At 44.3% G+C, this 23,884-nt stretch overlaps 1 protein-coding gene across 1 annotated transcript in view; it reads right to left on the bottom strand.

Annotated features, from left to right (window-relative positions):
* The window catches only part of ZNF75A (zinc finger protein 75a), a 31,305-nt gene extending 11,378 nt beyond the window's left edge, over positions 1–19,927 (bottom strand). Inside the window, exons 1-6 of the mRNA XM_037154591.2 lie at positions 18,672–19,927; positions 17,267–17,447; positions 14,656–14,772; positions 12,984–14,126; positions 837–1,049; positions 428–559 (exon numbers count right to left, since the gene is read on the bottom strand). Of these exons, the coding sequence (XP_037010486.2) occupies positions 428–559; positions 837–1,049; positions 12,984–14,126; positions 14,656–14,772; positions 17,267–17,447; positions 18,672–19,064 (2,179 nt within the window). The 5' untranslated portion in view covers positions 19,065–19,927. The remainder of the gene's footprint in view (positions 1–427; positions 560–836; positions 1,050–12,983; positions 14,127–14,655; positions 14,773–17,266; positions 17,448–18,671) is intronic.
* Between the last annotated feature and the right edge of the window lie 3,957 nt (positions 19,928–23,884).

Below are 23,884 nucleotides of genomic sequence, written 5' to 3'. Positions count from 1 at the left end.
TCATAAAAAAGGGGGAGAATGGCAGTTGGTGATGATTAGGGTGACCCTTCTGCTGACTTTACGTTTCAAGGGTCTTTTAGACTTAAGGGAGGCTGAGCCTCGCTCTCCTCTAGGTGATGCAGCAGAACCGGCACCGAGATTCTGTCCAGGATGCCACGTTATTCACAAATGGCTGGCTCCTTGCTGCCCACCCTGGCTCAGGAGGCCACGGGGCCTTTTGCACCTGACGCTGAACTGCGGTTCTCTGGAGGTTAACAACAGCCCGGGAAAAAAAACAAAAACACACACCAGCAGAGGCGGGAACCCGAACATTTCTGGAGGACAATTGTGCTTCATGAGCACTGTGCAAGCGGAGAGTGTAAGAGCGTGCCCCCGCCGCGGGCCTGGACCTATCAGAGCAAAAGGCAAAAGGAGTGGCGTCCGGGGCCTGACAGCCGCCCTCGCCCAAGACAGTCTGCTGCAGGGTCCGGCAGCTCAGCCACGAGATATGGCCGTCTCGCCTCCAACCACCTTGCAACGGCCCAGAGCAGCGGCCGACAGCTCTCCGGGTATCCGCATCCTACGCCGAAAAAGAAAAGACTCGGAGTCGCCGAAAGGGAATTGATTCTTGGTTACCTCAGACAGCTGGGCTTCAAGGACGCTGCTCCCTCTTCCCCCCGCTCAACAGCAAGTCGCCCCACTTCCGGCCGCCACTCAAAAGCCGCAGCTCTCTACTTCTCAACGTTCATAAGAGGCCCACAGAGCAGAAACTCGCGTGTTCTAGTGCGCAGGCCGCAGATTCCCCCTGGGCGCCTCGGCCCCCTGGGGCCTTTTCTAAGCTGTGGTTTAAAACTCGCGATCCCACAGGAAGCGGAAGTAGAGCACTTCCGGGTGGCTCTGCTCCCCAACTGTGTTTGAAAGTGCTGCAGCTTCTAGCTCAGCGGAAGGAACCAGCTTCCTGCCGGATTCGCCCTGGTGCCTAGAAGAGTTAATGCCAGTCTCCTGCCGCAAAGCATAGAAGGCTCGGCGTACGGTTCTGTCTGTGGATTTCGCCATCCTGCGGCGTGGTTCTGTGAGGCGTTACACGTCTCAGTAGTTCCTGAGTCGCCTTCGGACGTCCCGCGGCCCGCTAATGCGGAGTTCCGCTGGGTAAGGGTCGACGCCCCTGCGCCCGCAAGATTTTTGGCCCTACTGACACAGCCCGCGGAGCCCTACCTGTCGTCCTGAGGTTTACCGCTGCCTTGTTCTGACAGAATCAAGGGCCCTGAGGGTTCTGTACCCTGTTTTGGGCAGTGGATCTCTAATAATTGTTTTTTCTTGTGAGGTATATGAAATAGGTTACATTTATAGTTCTTAATGACAGAGAAATTGAGAGCTAAGAAGTGACTTGCCAGTGTCACATAACCATTGAAGCCCGTAGCCTGGAATTTAGGTGCCCTGCTGCCCTTTTTCACTACATGGTTCCTGTAGAACTTTCTTCTCATCTCGTATTTCCTGCAGTGTCTGCCCAAATTACCTGAGTAAGATGGGCATTCCACATACATTTACTGAATCATATTTAAAGGAAAAGGGAGATCATAAGCTGAACGCTGCAGAAATTCCTAAGAATGGAAGTTGATTTTTGGTTGAGTAAAATCATAAAAGATCTTGAGGGCTTTGTCTGCAGATGTAAGAAGGCAAGAGGCTAAGGCAGCGATTTTCAACCAGTGTGCTGCAAGAATTTTTAAAACATGCGATTCGTGACTATTTAGGGTCACTGACCTCTCCCTTTGATTGTCAAATTAAAAAAAATGAGAGCCAAGGAACTAGTATAAAGGACACATGGACAACAACTAAGGGGGGTGGAAATGGGAGGGAGGTGGGAAGCACTGGGGGGGGGGGGGGGCTGGGATGGGAGTAAAAGACAGAAAACTACTTGAACAATTATTAAATTTTTTAAAAATGAGAGCCAAAACAATAGCCTGTAAGAACGAATCAAAATTATATATATAATTTTTGGTCAGATTGGCAAAGATATAATACACTTCTTGGTGTGCTGCAGAATTTTCATAATTACTTTACGTGTGCCATGCTATGAAAAAGGTTGAAAATCACTGGGATAAGGTAAAAGCATAGCCTTGAAAAGCTGGAAGGATTAGAGTGTGATATCATTAGTTTTTTCTAAATGTAATTAGCCTACATTTAGGGAAAGAAAGTTAGAAAGTAAGTTCATGTAGATTTATGTGCTTTGAATGGGAGTGAAGAGAACACATTGTATATATCTGAACATCATTTGAAGGTTTTTGAGGGAGCTTTCTTCCAGGACAGTTCATCTGGAGGTATGTAGATGGGAATGAAAATGAGAGTCCATTAACCGAGCCTTTATGCTATTTTTGCTCTTAGGTGGAATCATGTCATAATCCTCTGAGAGATATATCTTGATTCTTTTTGAATGGGAGAAAAGGATTAAATAGAAGTGATAATTATAAACATCTGCCTGAGTCATGTTTCAAAGCAGGTTGATTTCCTTAGAATCTGTCAGGTTCGGATGTTGTTTCCTCAAAAGCCATTATTGTTTCCAGTCTCTCAGAACCAGTGGACAGTGATGCTCTTAGTATTCAGATCCTCATCAGTGGGCCCAAAGCTGGGCATATGATTGGACCTTATTGAATAAATAAATGAAGTTCTGCTAGCAGTGACTCTGGATATCATTGGCAGTCCTGATTCATAGTATGGGTAGGGAGTTGGTCAGGGAAGATGAGGAGAAGAAAGTGGGAGAAGAGACCCTGTGAAAGTGAAGAAGCAAGGCACAAAATGGTGAACAGTGAATGAGGGCCACTGATGATTTTCATCGGTTGAAGTTTAATACCATAGTTGCATACTCTTGCTGCGGAGCCCATAAAAGTTCTCTGAGTCTTTTCTTTTGACTTCACCTTGTCCTGCCTGACATGGTTTCAGAAATGATGAATGCACAGGTGGGAAGCAATGAAAGCAAATACATGGAATTTATTCTGAGACACCACACAACTGCCATAGTAGGCTGAATGTTTTTGCTGGAGTTAATGGTGCTATTTATTGGCTGACAAACTTTTTTCTCTTTTCCATTTGAAATAGTTATTATTTAGTATTGTTTTAATTATAGCTGCCTCTTTTACAGGGTTGCTTGATTTTAGCATGTCACTACTTCCACACTGTATTAACTATGATATCCTTTCATGATCTTCTTAGTTGGCACTTCTTGCAACAAATGTTACAGGAAAACTAACAGTGTAGACTCTTCTGGGCTCCTAGATAAGAGGCTTGTGAGAATCCTATGTGGTTGAGGAATGACTGGAAGCCAGTCAGGATCTTCCCTAAAGGAGAGGAAAAATAACTGAAATACCAAGCATTTTTCTCATTTCTCTGACATACTTTTTTTTTCTTTACAGCACCTGGAATGGAAAAAAGTGGCATTTTTTATTACTTCCCATGAGTTTCTATATCTGGAATGAGAACCATGAAATTAATCTAGAGCAGGATATTTCTAAGAAGTAAATGGAATTTGGCAGCACCAGAACCTGAAAGGAATATTTGAGGGAGCTAAGCTCCAGAAGACTTTGCCAACAGAAGGATCGATGGGAAATAACTGACCAGAAATACCACAGAGAAGTATTTTAAATTTGGTCAAGCAGTGGAAAAAATGGAGGCTTGGTTCAAATTAAACAAAATCTACAATGAGGAGAAGCCAAATATAAAAAATGTGTTATTTAAAACCTTAATGTAAATTTAGGAAAACAAAAGGATATATATTTTTTTAATTTTTAGAAATTTAATTATGGTAAAATATTTGTAAAACTGTTAGACTCACCTCCAAGAATTGCCATGATTCTGAAGCTTGCTAATAACCCACATATGGACCAGTTTCAGTGAAAAATAATACTTGCGAATACACCAGATGCACACCATGAAGACCTAAGAGTGGCACTAACAAATTATTTACCTACTTACAAATTACCTTTTTAAATATCAGTCTTTGCGAATGCTATATTGAATGTACTAAAAGTTAGACTTCATTCATATGGACAGCAGAAGCTACCAACTTTCTTCACTTAAAGATGCAGCTGTTACTGAGTTCTAGCTCTCCAGACATCCCAATGTAAGGGTAGTTTTGGGATCTTTATCTGGGTGGGTGGACTGCTGCCCAGTGAACACTACATACAGAGCAATAGAAGCACCATTTTCTTTTCTGGCAGTGAGCTAAAATCAGGTACTTTTGGAAGAGGAAAGGCCTTGCTGCATTTCTGCTACCCAAGATTACTCTCTTTGCCTTTGAGTCTTCCACATTCTCATCTTCTCAAGCACCACTTTTTATTGAGACTTATCTCATGTGGGTCAGCACTTCATGTGAGCACATCCTGCCTCCTCTTGTTCTTTTGTATCTTTTCCTGTGTTGACTTAAAGAGTATGTAGGCATTCCTGTTCTCCCTGACTGGTTTTGCTATATCTGTCAAGGGAGAAGAGGAGCAGGGGCATTCTGAAAACTGATCATCCATGTCTTACAGGAGCAACAGCTAGAGAGGACTTTGGCGTTGGTAGCCTTCTGAATTCATAATACTTTTACCTCATTAGACTAACACTTCAATCATAAGCCCTTATCCTTTTTAATTCATTACCCTTCAGTACAAATGCCCGTGCCTTATAGGGCATCGAGCTAATTTGGGGTTTTTTGCTTTGCTTTAAAATATTTTTTCCAGTTCATTAAATCTTTTTCTTTTTATTCTCCTGTTGGTTGTTTGAAACCAAATTCAGTATGAATAACAGAGGAAAATATACAACATTGAATTTGGAGGAGAAAATGAAGGTTCTAAGTAGGATTGAAGCTGGATGATCTCTTAAAAGTGTAATGGATGAATTTGGGATCAGTAAACCAACATGACATTAAAAAGAATAAAAAACTGATTTTGGACTTTGTACTGAAACAAGACATACCATTAGTCGGGGCTGAGAAGAGAAAGAGGACAACAGGAGCCAAGTATGATGATGTAGACAATGCAGTCTACATGTGGTAACAACAGAAATGCTCAGCTGGTGTCCCTGTTAGAGGTGTGGAGCTTCAAGCTGCTGCAGAGAGATTTGCACAATGTTTTGGATGAACAAACTTCAAAGCTAGTACTGGTTGGCTCTTTAGATTTCGAAATAGGCATGCAACTGGGAACCGAGAAGTATGTGTGCAACAAGTCATAAGTTCAGTTTCAGAAAACATTGAGCCATTTCGAGAAAAACTACATGCTTATCAAAGAAGAGAAACTGCTTCTAGCTCAACATACAGTGGGGATGAGACTGACCTCTTGGAAATCAGTGCCAGAAAACACTCAGGCAAGTAGAAAAGATATCTACCTCCCTGGAAGGAAAATAAACAAAGAACGGTTATCTGTTCTTTTATGTGCAAATGCAGGTGGAACTCATAAGTTAAAGTCTATCATTATTGGAAAATCAAAGTTGCCCAAAAGTGTGAAAGAGGACATGAGTAGATTACCTGTTATAGATAAACCTAGTAAAAATGTTTGGTTCACAAGGGAATTGTTTTCAGAATGGTTCTTTCAAAATTTTGTTCCTGAGGTCAGGCATTTTCAACTTAATGTTCTAAGATTCCATGAAGAGGATGTCAGAGCCTTGTTACTTCTAGACAATTCTCCTGTTCACCCTTCTGCTGAATCACTAACTAGTGAGGATGGTCAAATAAAATGCATGTTTTTTCCCCACAACACTTCAACCTTGATTCAACCAATGAATCAAGGTGTGATCTTAAGCTGCAAACAACTTTATAGGTGGAAGCAACTTGAAGAGAGTCTTGTAATTTTTGAAGAAAATGATGATGAGCAAGATAAAGGAGGAAAAGGAATTTCCAAGATTAAAATCTGTAACATAAAAAATGCAGTTTTTATTGAGCGTGGGCCTGCAAACCACACGATTGCAGTTCAATTCCCAGTCAGGGCACATGCCTGGGTTGCAGGCCAGTTCCCAGCAGGGGACTCACGAGAGGCAACCATACATTGATAATTCTCTCCTTTTCTCCTTTCTTTCCTCTCTAAAAATAATAAAATCTTTTAAAAAATGCAGTTTTTAATTGGGCAAAGAGTTGGGATGCAGTGAAACGAATAACCAAAGCAAATTTGTGGGAAAATCTTCTTTGCAAAAAGGAACCTTAGTATGATCTTCAATGATTAGAAGATGGGGATTATATACAAAGTCTTCAGAAATGTGGGGACTTGGAAACCAAGATGGATGGTGATGGGGGTGGTTAAATGGGGATGATGAAGTGAGGGATAATCCCCCCAAATCAAAAGGTGGGATTACAAAAGTTGTTCAGAAAGGAAGAGGAGCTCAAGAGCAGATTGCTGAATATCTACTGTAAGAAAGAATTTGGACGACCTTCTTGACTTTGTTGATGCTACACCTGAGTTTCAAAGGTTCCATTTCACACTGAAAGAGTTGCAACAAGAAACAATCAAGAAACAGTTCTAGAGTAGAGTCCATTCTAGAACTGGTAGTTTTTTGAAAACTATGTTTCATGATATTAAGGATTCTTCCAGTATTCCTCAACTTCTGGATCTAGTAATTAGATTTTTGTGTTTAGAGATTTCTGCAGCTATGTGATAATATGACATAGACCTATTGTGAATTGTCACTTTTTATCAGCTGACCTCATTTTGCATATCAGTGCCCATTTGTATGTTGTTTATAAATAATACAATTTGAAAATATTGTTTCTTTAATATACATTAATCTACATTTTTTCTATTTTAGACAAGGATCTGAATAATGAGGAATTATTGTCCCAGGTTATCTAAAATAGAATGGATGTGGGAAAAGCATTAAATGCTACCTTAAATGTGTTCAGAGCATATACCAAAGCTATATTCTGACTAGCTTTAGTTACCTTTAAGATAAGGATATCCCTGGTTGGTGTGGCTCAGTGGATTGAGCGCAGGCCTGCAAACTGAAGGGTCCCCAAGCCAAAGGGTACACCAGTTGGATTCTGGGTCAGGGCACATGCCTAGCTTATGGGGCCAGGTTCCCCGGTTGGGGGTGTATGAGAGACAACAAATCAATGTTTTTCACATCAATGTTTCTCTCCCTCCCCCTCTCTCTGAAAATAATAAGAATTTAAAAAGGATAGATTCATGTTTCAATTTAGTGGTATAATATGCTCTGTTTTTAAAATCTGTTGCCACCTATTTATTGTTTTCCTCTTATTGTGGAATATGGGAGAAGATATATTAAAAGATAGCACTCAACAGTTCAGTGTGTTTCGTGTATTTTTTAAATAGGCAGATTGCATTGTAAATACAATTTTATATCTTATTGTCTTAACATTTTGGGTTTTGTTATTAATAAGAAGTTAGCATTTGTTGAGAACACCTTTCAAGGCTGGGGTAGAATGGGTTGTAGAATGGGTTGTGGAAGATGTCATGGGATGTCAGATGAGCGTCCTGGACCGCTGTCTAGTTCCTTTTGAGTCATTGCATCATATATCTTTTTCCCCTCAATGGTGATAATTCTAGAATAAATGGCAGGCAGTCACACCCTTTTCAAAGGTATCTATCCTGGAAACTTCACATTGACCTAGGCACTGTGCACAGCATTGGGCATTTAAACATGAATTATAAAGAAAACTAATACAAAACACTGTTGGATGTGTAAGAGCTAAGATGGGTATGGAGAGGGCTTTCAGAGTGCAGGGGAAATCTGAGAGGGTCAAGGGTGACTTTTGAGTTGGACTTTAAAGTTTAGTGGGGGGGAGGGCAGTCTGGGCAAAAGGAGAGCTTGAGCATGACCTCATTGGTGTGAGTGCATCTCCTTGTGAAGCTGCAACGTCCTTGGATAGTTGCTGTAGGAGCAGCTGACAGGAAGAGCTCAGCACCAAAATTTCAGTGCTCTTGGAGGTCATCCTAAAATTTTGGACTTTGGAGGTCAAAGTCTAAAATTTTAGACTTTGATCTGGGCCCACGTAAAGTCGTGTCGGTTCTACCACCTGAATACCTCTTGTCTTCACTTCTCCCACCTCACTGTTCAAGTCCAGGTCCAGGCTGCCATCACGCCCTGCCCTGGTGACTGCATTTATCTCTTTAGTCTCCCTACCCTTCTTTCTGGTCTCCCAATCCTTCCCCAACCCTACAGCCTTGCACAGCGAACTAAAACAAGAAGGTGTTAGAGCCTCTCCTGCTTAAGACCCTCCATGGACTGCCCATCGCATTCAAACCACCACCCATGCTGGCCACCTGTGGGAAGAAGAGAGCTGGCCCAGCCTTGTTGTGGGCCTTGGGTTGGTACACCGGCATCTGAACGACAGGACGTTTAGGGGAGTGCTGCTGCACAGCAAGTATCCCCTCGGGTATAGAGAGGTAAGTCTTGGAGCATAGTGGACCAACTCAGCCCTGGTAGTCGAAGCCTGCAGGGAGAGCGTGGTCAACACGACCAGAGAATGAGCTCCCACCTGCAGGCCAGAGCAGCCAGGGCAAAGGCAGTTCCCAGATGGAGGGACAGCCTGAGTGAAAGGAACCACCTGTCGCAGCCATAAAGCCCTGTTGAGGAGCCACAGTGGCTGGGGCTGCAGGGGAAAGTCCAAGCAGGCTCAGCCATAGAGTGCCAGGCACAGATATGAACATGCTTATATTCCCTGGGTTCAGTCCCCAGTCCTGAAGGGCCGTGGAGGGCAGAGCTTAAAGGTTTGTCGGAATGCAGCCACCAACACCATGTCAGCCCTTGCTCCTCCTGGGTCCACTTGGGAAACATCCTCGATGGGACCAGTCTGGTGGAGCAGGCAGGAGGTTCTAGGGAAGCAGCACCTCTGTCCTCCATGTCCATGTAAGGCTAAGCTGTGGGAGCAAAAAATTCATTTGCTTTGACCCAACCCAAAAAAAGGAAAGGACTGCAGTCTGGTTCTGGAAACCATCCTGAAGACTAGAGTTCCTCCAAGAAACCTAAGCACCTCTTGTTCCAATGGCAGCGGCTGGATTCCTAAATGTAAGCGGGACTCTTCCTAGGAGAGTGGTGAGTCCGCTCAATGGCAGTTTCACCTTTGGAGTGGGGAACCACACCCAGGTTCTAGTGTTTTCCTGCCTTGAGGGGAAGCAGGGATGAAGGGGCAAACAGTTGCTCGTTGTGTCCAAAATGTAACCCTGGATTTCCCCACCCTTTTTGCATGGGAAAATCTTACTGTCTCCCTGGAGCAAGTTTGGACCCTGGTGAGTTATCAGTTTTGATTTGCCTAAAGCTTCTGAGACGTTCAAGTCTCAGTGATGAACTGGCGACATTAACTAGATCTGTCAGAATTTTACTTGTGATCTGAGCCACTTTTCATCAACCATTTTGTCATTGAATTTACACAGACCATTCCCACTGCCTCCTAACTCAGGCAACACTTAGACCCATTCAGTAAAAAGTATGTGATGAGAAAATATCATATTAGTCCCTTTTTAAAAGATTTTATTTTTTTAATTTATTTTGAGAGACAGGAAGGGAGGGAGAGAGGAATACATCCAAGTGTGGTTGCCTCTTATGCACCCCCTGCCAGGGACATGGCTGGCAACCCCAGGCTTGTGTCCTGACTGGGAGTGGAACCAGTGACTTTTTGGTTTGCAAGCCAGCACCCAATCCACTTGGGCCACATCACTCAGGGCCAATCTCCCTTTCGAGAATGGAAATTTAAGTTTTCATCAGAAGTGCTTGCAAGCTAAATTGAAGCCTTAAAAAATGCTTCTAATAAATGCACTTTTGCTTTTAATTCATCTTGCTATTCTTGATCTCCTGACACCCAACAAAGAAGCCCCCTAGTGATAATTTGCTAGCTGATTTTCTGTAACATACATTAAGACTTTTAACCTTAGTTGTTTCAAATGCCTGTGAAACATTTACAAAAATTACAAGTCTTAAAGCAGTGGCAGTGATTTTGCCTATTCCAAAATCGTATCAGTTGATTAATTCAATGATTATCAATGACAAATTTCAGATATGATGTTGACAGCCATAAATTCCTTCATTCATACAGTACAAATCCTTAAGATTTCTGACAGGATTTTCTGGGGCGAAAAAAACAATTTAGTATTTAACGCTTCTAGTTTCTGACACTACAGGCTTTGTCCTCATTGCTGTCTGGCCTGCCTCTGCCAGGCGTTTTCACATTGCCTAAGTGTATTACCGATTCTCCACCAAGGAGCCTTTCTGTTGGTCTCCTGTGCTACATTTGCTGTCTGTGAGGCCATATCTCCCAGGTCTCCTGTGTACCCATTTCAACTGAGGGGGCAGGGGTCTTTATTGCATTATTGTCCCCTTGAATAAAAGCCAGTTGGAATCTACTCCGCTTCTTTTACAAGAGGGACTAGCAAATGAAAGCATGTCAACAGTTCGTGTGTCATATGAAAGTATGAACGTGAAAAAGCATACCCTTGGCCATCCCTTGCAGTGAAGGGCCTGCCTGCTCTTTCAGCCAGTGGAGTTTGAAGAAAGTGTTGCAAGTATTATCTGCCCACAGAAGGCACAAATAGATACTTTCTATGTGCCAGGCACTGTGCCAAGGATTTTACATGCAATGATTTGTGACACTATCTCATTAAAACAAGGCTGAGAACAGCTATGCATCTGAAATCTGCTAAAAAGGAGCTACACTGTTGGAAAGTAGAGGCTCCTACTGGAAAGCCTTTTTAGTGCAAAAGCAAATACGCATGGGTCCTTGTTGCTATAAGCCTGAAGTTGCAATGCTTCAAGCAGGAATTCCACCAGTTGGACACATCATAAAATCAACATGGGTGATATTATTGTGAGGAAGTGACAGGAGGGAGAGTGAAGGGGGAGAGGTATTTTCCAGTCTCATAAGATTTACAATGCTGTCTGCCACCTTAGCCAAAGAGAATTCTTAGTACCATCATGGCATCAGCAGCTATATCTGATCCTGGCCCACTCCTACCACTGTGGATCCTACATCTCTTAAATCCTCAACCCTCCACCCTCTGCACTACCATTGTCTTCTTGTGGGTAAGAGAAAGGCAAAGAAGTGAGAAACAGTAAGTTTTTAAAAACTGCCTCAGAAAACCAAGGAAAAAGTCTCACTATACTGAGGCAGGGCTGAGAGAAGACTGATAATGTCCTACTCCTAGAATACTTCTTGGTATTCTACCCCTTCCCCATAGATACATGCTCCTAAAATTATATTCCTAATTACCCATTCTAAAATATAATGCTTCCTGCCCTGGCTGGTGTAGCTCAGTGGACTGAGTGTTGGCTTGCAAACCAAAGGATTGCCAATTCGATTCCCAGTCAGGGTATATGGGTGGATTGCAGGCCAGGTCCTCAGTAGAGGGTACACAAGAGGCAAACATACATTGATGTTTCTCTTCCTCTCTCCTTTTACCTCTGAAAATGAAGTATTTAAAAATAAGATATAATGCTTTCATCTAATGATCTGCCCTCCCCATATACCTTCTCTCCAGTAATGGGCAGTAACTGTTATATCAGGACCATCTTTTCCTGGGAATCATTTGTAAGACCAAGACACCCTGTCTCTGAAGAGCCCAACCCCAACCTTCCTTCAGTTACTTTCCCCCCAAATTTTTTTTTTAAATCATGCACTGTTGGACACCAGCAAAGGAAAGAAAACCTTGAAGACCATTATGACATCACCTCAAGCAGCCACCGAAATTGACCCTTTGTTACCGCGGTGTAGCAGTCCCAGCCTGGAGTTGGTGAGGGCTACATCCTACTCATCCTGTCTGCTACCACCTTTGTGGGACCCTTCATGACCAACCCAGCAAGACTACAAACAGTAAGTCCTCCAACCAAAGCAGATGGGATACAGATCAATGCTGGAGGCCAGAACAAAGGATCTCAATGAAGAGTCACACACTTTCATGTTTCCTGAAGATATTTATTACCATCAAAACATATTTCCAACAAGGAAAGGCATGATCCCTAATTTCCCTATCATCCACATTTTCAAAGTCTAGGAAACCCATCTTATATGGAACCCCCTGAAGACTCCAGAGCTCTGTATATCTTTCTCTGACACAGGTGGAGGAACTCTTGATCTCTACAAAGGGTAGACTAATTTAGACTCCAGCACCCTCCGCCAATTCCTAGGCTGACCTGCAAATTACTTGTTTTCCTTAGGTTTCTGGGTCCGTTTTGTCTGAGGTGACTCTGATATGTACGGCCTGCCAATGGGCCCTCCTGTCAGGCCACTGAGGGGCACTATGGCTTGTTTCCCCCTCAGGGCCTTTGGGAGAGGTACAACTTACCACCTAGTCTTTCCTTGCGCTCAAGCTGGTTTCTCATGAGACTCACCCCCCTCTTCTTTGGTCTCAAGGGCCTCAGGAGCTCAAATGCTCCTGCTGAATGTCCCAAGTGAGGAAGAAGTTACATAAAATTACATGGGCCCTGGCTGGTGTAGCTCAGTGGATTGAGCAAGGGCCTGTGAGCCAAAGGATCGCAGTTCGATTGCCAGTCAGGGCACACGCCTAGGCTGTGGGCCAGTTCCCAGCACGGGATGCATGAGAGGCAACCATACATTGGTATTTCTCTCCCTCTCTCCTTCCCTTCCCCTCTAAATAAATAAAATCTTAAAAAAAAAAAAAAGAAAGAAAAAGAAAAAGAAAAAGAAAGTTACATGGATTCCCAAAGTTGCTGGGAAAGACACTGAACACAGACACAGTAAGGCACCCAAATCACAATTTGAATATCACTAAATATTCGAAAGGGGTAGGTATACTGAGACAAAATGGACTTCACAGAGAATTCTGCCCTGAGCAGGTCACCTCAAAGACTTGTCACCCTCACTAGTCCAAACAGAATTCCTTTGTAGCTTTATGTGAATCCTTAGCTGTCTCTGCACCTCCCTCACATAGACCACCACACATACCTATCCCTGTTACTCTTTTGTTCAGCAGGGAAAGAAATACCAGCTCTCAACAGGATCCTCTGAATATGCCACCTTATCTGGGGCAAAATGAAACCCCATGGTTTTTTTTATCCGGTGTGAGTTCTCTGATGACTCATAAGGCGTGAACTCCGGGAAAAGCTTTCTCCACATTCAGAACATTTATAGGGTCTCTCTCCTGTATGGGTTCTTAGATGACGAATCCGATTGGAGCTGTGAGAGAAACTGTCTCCACATTCATGACAGGTATAGGGTTTCTCTCCCGTGTGAATTCTCTGGTGCCTGATTAAGTTGGATCTATGAGAAAAGTTTTCTCCACAAAGGGTACATTTATATGGTTTCTCTCCTGTGTGCGTTCGGTGATGTCTGGTGAGATGCATGCCCTGACGGAAGCTTTTCCCACAAGTCAAACATTCAAAGAGTTTCTTCTCTGCCTTGTGGGTTCCATGATTTGTAAGAAAGGGGCCGCTGTCATTCATTGCTTCCCCACACTCGGAGAAGGGGTAAAGCCTCTCTTTCTCATGAGTTCTTTCATGTATGACAAGGTGGGAACTGCGAGAAAAACTTTTTCCACACTCAGCACACTTATAGGGTCTCTCTCCCGTGTGTATTCTCTGGTGCCTAAGGAGATTGGAACTGTGAGCAAAGATCTCCCCACACTCAGGGCACTTATAGGGCTTTTCACCAGTATGTGTTCTCTGGTGTCTGTGGAGGTTGGAGTTGCAAGAGAAGCTTTTTCCACATACATTACATTGATAGGGCTTCTCGCCTGTGTGGGTGCGCTGATGGCGAGTCAGGTGGGTATTCTGGCTGAAGCTTTTTCCACATTCGAGGCACTTATGGGCCTCCTCTCCCAAGTGTGCTCTGTGTAGTGATAAAAAGTGGGGGCTCCCACCAAAGATTTCACTGCACTCCACACCCATACACAGCCTCTCTGCTGCATGTATTCTCTGGTGCCTAATAAGATTTGAGTTGTTAGAGAAATTTTTGCCACATAAGGGACACAAGTGGAGCTTCTTCCGCTGCAGTTCCTTTGGTTGTCCCACTTCTCTGCAACTTGTGGCCCCCACTAAGGACTGCTCCATCTGATCACCTGGGGGAGGTTCCCAATGTCCTTCTGCCCTGTCCCCAGGCCGTCCCTGCTCAGGACTCCAGGGCACCTCCCCTCTGGCCTGGCCAGGCAGAAGCACCTGCAGATGGATGCTCTCAGGGGAAATAGACTGAGTACTTTCTTCCTGAATCTCAAATTTCTCTTCCCCTGGGGGAGAGAAGTGGGGGGGGGAAGGAGAGAGAGAAACCAAACCTCTACATTATTTCTACCCTAGAGAAAAAGAAAATCCCATATGCCTGCTACTAACAGGTCAGAAGGGCAGAAAGGTAGCACCTCAGTTTTCCATCTTCCCCTTACAGCAAAGGCACTCTAAAGAGGCATCTGGATAAAAGGTGGGGCCATTCATTGCTCAGGAATCAGAGCTCAGACCAGTATTATTCCTTTGTAGGGGTCCCCACATCCATCTTTAACTGAGCCTCTGACTCTGCCCTTCTGAAATGGGAGAGATGGAGCAAAGCTACTGACTAAGATGTGCAAGTGAGCCCATGAGTGAATGTTTCCTTACGTTTTGAACTCTGGGTGCCTTGCCTGCCTCACTGGGATGGAAGTGGGCAGTGAGGACACAGGACTCATGTACCTCCCTGGCAGCCATGACAGGCTAGCCCCATCCCGAAACCCTCAAATTCCTCACTCCCAGTGGGGGAAACTAGCTGGGCAGGCTGCTCACCTTCCTTACCTGAAACGGGGCTTCTGGGGTTCAGTCCCTCCTTGCATGTCTGGACACTGGAATCCCATGGTTTTCTTCCTTGTTCCACCTGAGTGCTGAGGGCCTTCTGATTGGAAACCTGAGATTCTGTTCACAATGAAAGAAATAGATTTCTATGCCACCACTTCCCTCCACCGGGCAAAGCAAACAAAGATAGTCTTATTCCCTATCCTCAGTGGGTGGATACAGAGGGTGCAGTAAGCCTGACAACAATTACTTGGAATATATACACTAACCTGTTCCTAGTGGTTACCTCTAGAAAAAGAAATTGGGTGAGACTAGTTTTCTTTTCACACTTTTATAGTACTTGGAGTTTTCTTGCAATGAGAATGTGCACTTTGGTAATTAAACAAACATGGTCAGGATAGTTAGTTCCTTGAGCTATCAGTTTAATATTGTAAAAGAGGCTTGACTCTTATGTAGAGATAGAGAATAAAACCTACTTTGGGCAACTCCAGAAGGAGAAAATATAGCATGGATAATCAGAAAAGGACCAGGAGGTTCCGAAAGGACCCTGAGGTCAAAATCCCAAAGTGCCATTCCTGTGCTATGCTAAAAACAAAAACCTCACTCCAACTCCAGCAAACATGAACTTTAAACAGTTTAGTTCTAAGGACTTGTGATGTGAACTTCTTTTCCTATTTTGCACTCACTGAAAGAGCTGTGTTAAACTTAGGGCACCAAACCACAGCACAGTGATGGAAAACCTGGAGGAGATCCCAATGAAGGCAACCAAACAAACCCAGCTGTGACCCCTTTGCAGAATTAGTGCAAGTGAACTGATAGCTGTGCTACTCTTTATGAAAACCTAATATATGAAAGCAAAGTCCAGTGTGACTCTTCTACTGTGTGTGTGTAGATGTAGTCATAATCGTAATGGACACATTCCTGTCTTAGGTTTTTTAAGACTTCCCCCAACTTTTATTATGAGAATTTTCATACATACATAAAAGTTGATGGAATTAAACAATACCTGCATACCCTCCCCATCTAAATCCTATGAATTTTGTGTCCACTCTCCACCTAAAAAACTGTTTTTTCGTCGTATTTCATAGGCCTCATTTTAGATCTCTGCATAACAAATCAACACACAGATGCATCTTAATTTGTGCTTGATTTATCTAGCTCCACTTTTGGATATATTTATCATTTCCAAATTTCCATAAGGTCTTCCCCACTTCTTGAATTTTTAAGGGATGGGAGAGCTGCTGAACTGGAATGTTGATGCCACTGCCACTGAAATTTGTGTCTTTGGGGAAGGGCCTAGGAATACTAATGAAGCACAGAAAACACAGGTGAGATCAGAAGAATAAACATCTCAAAATTGCAAGGCATTAAGAACTTACAATTCCACAGTATGTGGTTGGGGTGGGTGGGGACAGTCACCCGATTTGACTTGTTCTGCCTTGGGAAATCCATCATGGCTCAGACTCCCTGCCTTCAGTTCTGGCAGCTGGGGCCTGTAAGTGTGCCAAATGTGCCATTTGGAAGCAGTTTAACTCATCCTAGTTCAGCGGATTTTAAACAAAGGGAGGTCTTTTGGAAAAACTGGGAACTTATGTCTGGGAGGTGAGTGGGTAAGACAGAGGAACCTGGTCAAATGGCTCAGTGTTCATTCCTGGAAAAGAAGTCCTTACCCAGTGAGTCCACATTCTCATAACTCTCCTGCACCGTGTCCCTGGAGACAGCCCTCTTACTAGGATCCTGATGCCCCCACTCCTCCTGGGAGATGTACATAGCCACGTCCTCTAAGCTCTCAGGCAACTGAAACAGTACAAGATCTTCTTTAGCCCCAGAGACACCAAGAACAATTCAAGCAGAGTCATGGGTTAAAGGGGCAAAACCCAGAGTGCTGAGGATACATTTCATGGAGAAGAAGGACACAAAGCCTAGGAGTGAGGTAAAGAGGAGTCATATAAAGAAAGTGGGGGAGACACAGTGGTGAGGGAGAAAGGATCCTCTCCAAGTGGCAAAAGGACCCCACCACCACAAGAGCAACACAGGGTATGGGGGGGTGTGTGCTGGGGGAAGACATTGAGAACTTCCACATCACCTGGGGCCCAGTCATCTTGTCTTCCAAGTTTCCTTCAGGAGGAAAGAGAGAAAGCCAGGGAGCAGATAATGCTGAAGATGATAGAAATCATGATGAGAACGGCATCCCTAATTCTTAGCAACCCAAGGATTATTACAACACAGTATCCATTCCCCAACACTCAGTCTCTGCTCTAAGGATTGAACACTGAACAAAAGAAGGCAAGAGAGGCATAATAAAGTCATCTCCAAAATGATATCCTAAATGCAGGAGTAAGGGTAAGAGTACCAGTATTCTGCAGCTTCGAGTCCTCAATCATTCATTTAGTTCTAAATGTCTCTGTTCTGCATATGAAAGAGCTAAGAAATCTCTTTACCTCCCTCCTCCCACCTCCAGAAGAACCTAACTATCACTTCTAGGTATTTCACTCCACTCTGGGAACCCTGAGGGCAGAAACTGCCTCTTGCTGGCATCGGTGCTCCATCCTGCTGATGTCAGAGGCAAACCCAAACCTCCCCCCCCCCACCTACCCAGATGACTGTTCCTCACCCCTCTCCTTTATAGCCTGTGGGTCCCTTTTAGGGCTGGGGCCTAGCAGCTCCTGCAGCCTGGGCCCAGGGCTTCGCTCAGTCTCCATTGGCTCCAGCTTGAAGCTCGGTGACTTTCGTTCTGTTTCCAGAGACAAAGGCTCCTCCGAAAGCACTTCTGTTCCCAGCCCATGGTTTGTGACCTGGGAACCAACCCACATTACTCATCATCACAACAGGGCCCCACAGAAAGGAAATTAGTACAGAATTCTGAGAGCAAGCTTTCAACAGTGAACCACTGGTGATCCCTTTGGGCCCAGAAAAAGAGAAGCATGGTTTCTACTACAGGCCTTTCTGATCCCAAGTGCATGTAAGAAAATGGGGGTGCATGGTAGGAGAACAAAAGTCCACTCCCAGAGAACACCTGCCCCACACAACTCTTCTGGACACACCCCACTCCCTCCTGCTTTCCCTCACCTTTTCTAAATGCTCCCATTCCTCACTACTGGATAAGTTAAACTTGGGGACCCTGGGGACACAAGTGCCCTCAAAGCAACAGTGCCAAACTGGTTTTCTAATAACTGGGAGTCTACAGCAAACTCCCACCCAGCTCTGCACTGGAGACCAGACTGCTAACTCTAAAATAACGACAGCTAACAGCTATTTAGCACTAACTCTAAGCCAGTAGTGTAATCAAAACTGGCCAGGTGGCTCAGTTGGTTAAAGCATCATCCCACTACACCAAGGTGGCAGGTTCAGTCCCAGTCAGACTGAGCACACGCAAAAATCAACCAATGAGTGCATAAATAAGTGGAACAACAAATAGATGTTTCTCTCTCAAATCAATTTAAAAACGTCTGACTGTAACAACTTGCTTGAGTGCTTTTCATCAAGCAAAATAAAAAATACTGCTAAAAGTGTGATTCGGAAAGTAATGTGACTGTTTAAGGCAGTGATTTTTTAACAGGTGTGCTGCAAGAATTTAGGAAAAACAAAAATTACCTGTTGCTTTCCCTCTAACGGTCAAAGCAACACTAGAAAGGTATTTCATCACTCTCATTTTACCAGTGGTGTATCTGAAGGTAAAGAAGATTCAGTAACTTGCCCTCAAAAAGATTTAGTAACTTTCCCAAAGTTACTAAAGTCGCAACGCTATTATGAAACAGTGACGATCTGAACCCTGCGAGCTGAGTCCGGGCGGGACTCGCACTAAAGCAGGGATACTGACTCCAAATGGAAATAGGGCACTCTTCGCTACTCACTCATTTGGGTAAAATCTGGATGATTTATGTTCCTGACTAAACTACAAAAAGGCTTCTTGCCTATGTAAGGCCCACTCAGGGAAACCAAGTAAATTCGTGTACGGAACTGGGCCGGCCCGCTAATCCCAGTCAGAGCCAAACCCCAAATACAACTCTTTTCCTCACCTGTTGCTTCAATTTCCCAAGCTCTCTCTGCATATCTTCCACAAGGGTTACCGCTTCCTCGCCGCTCTCCGGATGCAGCTCCTGCACTCTGCTCTGAATCTCCTGAGGCAGGATGATTAGAAACTGTTCCAGCACCAGTTGCTCTAAGATCTGCTCCTTGGTGAGCATCTCAGGCCGCAGCCACCCATGGCAAAGCTCTTGGAGACGACTGAGGGCTTCCCGGGGCCCAGCAGCCTCTTGGAAGCGAAACCGTCTAAAGCGCAGGTGGGAGGCCTCCGGGCTGGGCCTTGGGTCCGGTGGCAGCAGTTCCTGGCTCCAGGCGCAGTCCTCCTCCAATTTCACTATCAGGAGCCCTTCCTGATCCTGGGAGCCCAAGCACGACGCCATTGTCATGCACTCAAAGTGCCTTACCCGGGAAACCAGCTGCGCCCTCCTGGAAAGGAGCCCCCGCTTCACGCAGGGATGGCCGGTGTCCGCAGGAGCCGGAGGACCCTGGGCTTCAAGTCTGGGCCAAAGAGCCAGCTCCAGCCGGATCGCAGCCGCTTCCGAAGCCTTGGCCTCAGTAGGTGCCCAGGGCCACTGCGCCAGCCCCCTGCCCAGCCCTCCCCAGGACCTCCCTAGGGAAGGACTTGAGCACCACGCTTTTCGCTGTGTCGCGGACTCACACAGAACTCAACGCTCAACTCCCACGCCGGAAGTTTTAGCGCGTGAGTTAAGTATCCACAGCCAAAGACGCCTGCCTGAGACCAATTTCCAGGTCATGTTCTGAGAACTATAACGCCCATTGGGTAATATTTCCCCAGATTCCCCGCCGGCCAACCAGAAAGGAAGATTTATCTCATGACGGGACCAGCGCGCGGCCAATTCAAGACGAGAGGCGGAGCCGCTCCCGCGAGCCCGGACACCCTAGGTTTCTCGGGGTTGGCCATGGGTGGGCGGAATAGGTTTGCTAAATCAATTTGTAAGAAGTCCTAAAACTGTTGTGACCGGCAGGCTACCTGGGTTACAATTCCCGGAAAGCTTGCTAAGATACAAGTACTCTAGCCAAGCGAGATCCAGTGCGTGAGTTTCGGGGTTCGCTTGGAAATCCGAATTGTTAACATTCCCGCCCCCACCCCTGAGAAATTCTTCAGCCCTAGCCAAGTTTGAGAGTTACTGTCCCGGCCATAACGAATTTAAAGGTGGTCTCCACCCGCTCCAGTACGTTAGACTTAAAGGTGAAAGACCTAACCGCCCCAGCGGCCTGCAAAACTGAGGAGCAGGTGTCTAAAAGCCAGCTCGGCGTCTGAGTCACTGGCGGGAAGTGAGCTGCCCCGCCCAGGTCAGCGGCTCTTTGGGGCCTGCTGGGAGTTGCAGTCCGTGGTGCTCGCAACTACGCAACTACGCTTGCGCCTGCGCTCTGGGCGGTGCCGGAGGGATGGAAAGTGGTAGGGGACCCTGGCAGCGGCTCAGGTCCCTAGCAGCGGCTTGGGAGAGACAGCCACACATTGATGTTTCTCTCCCTTTCTCCCTTCCCCTCTTTCTAAAAATAAATATAATCTTTAAAAAATAAAATAAGATAAATAAATTACTAAAAGAGAAAGCGGTAGGGGAAAACCGTGGATCCCTTGTGGTACTGAGGCCTTGGGGCTGGGTGCTGGTGGCAGTCGTCTGACGAGCCAGGGTCCTCTTTATTGGGCATCTAGACGTCCTCGAAGGCTGCTAGAGACTTGGCCCCGCACCTCTGGCTTCCGATTGGTTGATCGATCGATCGATCGATATATTTATTTTTGGCTTCCGATTTTAAACCGGATTTTAAACTTGCCTGGGACAGGTACTTCATTCTTCCAGCCCTGCGGGCCCAGGATCTTATTCATCTTCTAGCTCCGCCATAAACCTGCCTTGTGAGAAGTAAATGAAAGCACACCCAGAGGGCTGGTTTCCTGAGTTGTGCTGGTGAGGGGTGGGTGGCCCAGCTGTGATGTGGGTGTCCACGGCTAAAGATGGCCCAGTTTCTCCATTCCCTCCATCAAAGGCCAGGCCCATCAACTCACGATACAGAAGTCTTAGGAGTGAGCCATGACAACCAGCACTGTTTATTGAGTGCCTGCTTACATGCAGCCAGATCCTCACAACACACAAAATTAGGAAGTATATGCTATTATCATGCCCATGTTACAGATAACGGCACGAAGTGTCAATGAAGCTACTTGCTCAGGGTCACACAGCTAGTCTATCGCTGAAATTCAGACCACCATGATAGTAAAGGGTGTTAAGAGAACACAAGAAGAGTCCTGAGTTTTTTTTTTTTTTCTTGTTCCACTCTAGGGAAAAAGTCAAGTCCACAAGCAGTTGTGGCAGATGCAGATCCAGAGGCTTCATAGTGCACTGGCAAGTACAAGTCTATTTCGGAAAACTTTGTGACCTCCAAGTTCTCAAAGACCATTGTCATGTTACAGATATTTATATTTCAAGATACTAGATACTAATCTCATAACCAGTTCTCTGGCATTTACTATGTTGTCTCAGACAAGTTATTAAATCTTGTTAAGCCCCAAACCTCAGTACCCTCATCAGTTTTAAAGGACTAATTCTATACCCACTTTATAATGTGGAATGATGATTAAATGAGCTAACATGCAGGATTCTTAGAACAGTACCTAGCACTTAGTGTGAACTCGACAAATATTAGCTGTTATTAATGCACAACAAATTCCTGAAGCCTGACCCTGTCTCGTAGAAAAGCCTCTTGGATTATTATTGCAGGATGTGTATGGGAATGTTTGCAAAACAACACATACCTTGACATGGGAAGAATGAAGGGTGAATCATTTGCCAGGTAAATTCCTTTTGATTTTAGGTTATTAAATGGGTACTTAGAGCTAGATAGATTGTCACGGTTACTCAAAATTACTGTTAAGATCCTACTGCCTTTGAGGCTCATCTATATTCAGACAGAAAATAGCTGGTGTTTTGGAGTGGGGGTACAAGCCAGCAGATCTACAGGGGTTTATTTGGGGCAGAAGTTACCTAGTGTTCATGAAATTCTAGAGTAGCACTGTCCAATGGAACTTATGTAGTGTTGGCTATTGAGCATTTAAAATGAAGCTAGTGTTGTTACGTGTTACCTTGTGGCTACCATATTGGTCAATAAAGTGCTAGAGGGTCATGTGGATAGATTTATAGTCTTTTTATACCTTATGCAAAATTGCACATGTGTGTGTATTTTCTAGGATGCTTTCATCAAGTTCTCAAAACCGCCATAAATATTGCAAGTGACTACTTTGGGCTTTGGTGAAAAGTAAGTTAAAGGGACTTGAGTATGCCTTGTAACCACTGTTGATCTACTTTCTTTTACTTTCCTGTCCTCAGTTGTAGGTGGCTCCTTGACTGTTACAAATTTGAATCTCAGAGGAAAACAAATTTGAATCTCAGATAAAGATCCCTGTTACTCCTGGTCTTAGTTCTCACAAGTATTAGATTCTGTCTCTAGAGCTGCTTTGAATCCTTAACCTGGGTCTTATATATTCCCTTGCACTCGGGGATTTTCAGATTGACATTTGATGACATCTAGTGTTAAGACTTTGACGTCTATTCTCTTTGGCATAGGAGCAGACAAATAAGCAGTTCCTGTCTTTCTGAAAAGTTGCTCACCTTAGGATATTCTGGCCTCTAGGTTTCTGCCAACCTAAACCTTTGCTATTTGCTTCTTTCGTCAGTTTTGGTTTCTTCCCACTTTGACTACAGCTTTCCTGTGATCTTTGGCTAAGGGTTTATTTGTAAGTGCACCACATTACTCTTTGATCCCACTCTTAGCTTTCAAATCCAATCATAAACAAGATAGTGACTGTAAGTGGCATTTCCTTTGAAATGAACTTTATTTTTGCTAATCTGAAATTATTGCCTTTCCTCTATGAAAACATAAAATAAGGCATTTTGCTCTACTTCCTACTTTTTGATGTTTTGGAATTTAAATTTTCCTTCACATTAACATTAACCACACTAACTTGCTAATAGTGTCTGTCAATATTGATACTTAACCATTTTTCTCTATTTGGATCTTAAGTCACTATTTAAAAACCCACATGTTTCTGCAGACCACTAAACTTGTCAGAGGAGAGGAGGGAAAAGAAGGGACACATAAAAAGGGTGTAAACCTGCCCTGATTGGTGTGGCTCAGTTGATTGGAGCATCATCCCCTAACGGAAGGGTCGTGGGTTCAACCCCTGGTTGGAGCATTTACCCAGGTTCTGAGTCAGAGTTCAGTCCCTGGTCCAGGCACATAAGAGAGGGCAACTGATCAGTGTTTCTCTCATGACAACAATATCTATCCATCTATCTGTCAATCTCTCTCTCCACTCCCCCACCCCGAAAAATAAAAAGTCCTCTGGTGAGGATTAAAAAAAAAGGAGTGCAAACCATAACTGGTCTCAGTGAGGGAAAGAATAGTAGGACATGGAGGGAAATTCAGCTGGAGAAAATTTTACTAGTTGTCTTTAGATTGCTAGAAACAGTGTTAGGTAGTTGTTTGGGTTAATTTCAAGATAATCCACTCCTAGACTTCGACTAAAAGAAAATATAAAGATGGATTTTCCTGGTCACCAACCAACCTAGTTCGGATATCAATTTTTCTTTGAAAATCTCTTAACTGAAATCAATCCAGGACATAGTTCCAAAACTCCCACTTTTACCTCTCTCTCTTCTCTTGGAACTCAATAACCTAACAGATAATTCTTTTATCAAAATGTTAAAAAATGTAAAACTAATTTATTGCATTACTTTAACATAATTAATTTACTCCTTTCCTATAGGAGGACAAGAGCTTTGAATTGAGCACAAAAGGAACTTTCCCCTCATTTTAGTTTTGTTCTAATATTGAAAAATTGCCTGACAGAGGCTCCAGGTGAAATAATCCTGAGAAGGAAATACAGGGGTTGTCTGCCTCAGAAATCAGCCTTAATTCAGGAAAAACCAGCAGTGACCCAAATATCATGCTTCCAGTCTTTTTTATGACCAGGATATCCGGTATTACAGTCTGGCCTGACTTCCCTGTGAAGCATAGAGATAGGACATGGGTGAAGGGTTTGCAGGACTCAAAAGAAATGAAACAAATATTTTACTTCAAAATGGGTGAGTATCCATTCGATATGAAGAAAGAAAAAACAAAAATTCAGCCTTAATTGGAGGAAAATCTTGGGAATCTACATAGGTGTTTCTAGTATCCCATTACTGAT

Source organism: Artibeus jamaicensis, unplaced genomic scaffold (assembly GCF_021234435.1).
Source record: "Artibeus jamaicensis isolate MK-2021 breed Jamaican fruit bat unplaced genomic scaffold, CSHL_Jam_final contig_700, whole genome shotgun sequence".
Classification (NCBI taxonomy): domain Eukaryota; kingdom Metazoa; phylum Chordata; class Mammalia; order Chiroptera; family Phyllostomidae; genus Artibeus; species Artibeus jamaicensis.
The sequence above is the reverse complement of the archived record's forward strand: the minus strand, read 5'-3'. Positions and strand labels throughout refer to the sequence as shown.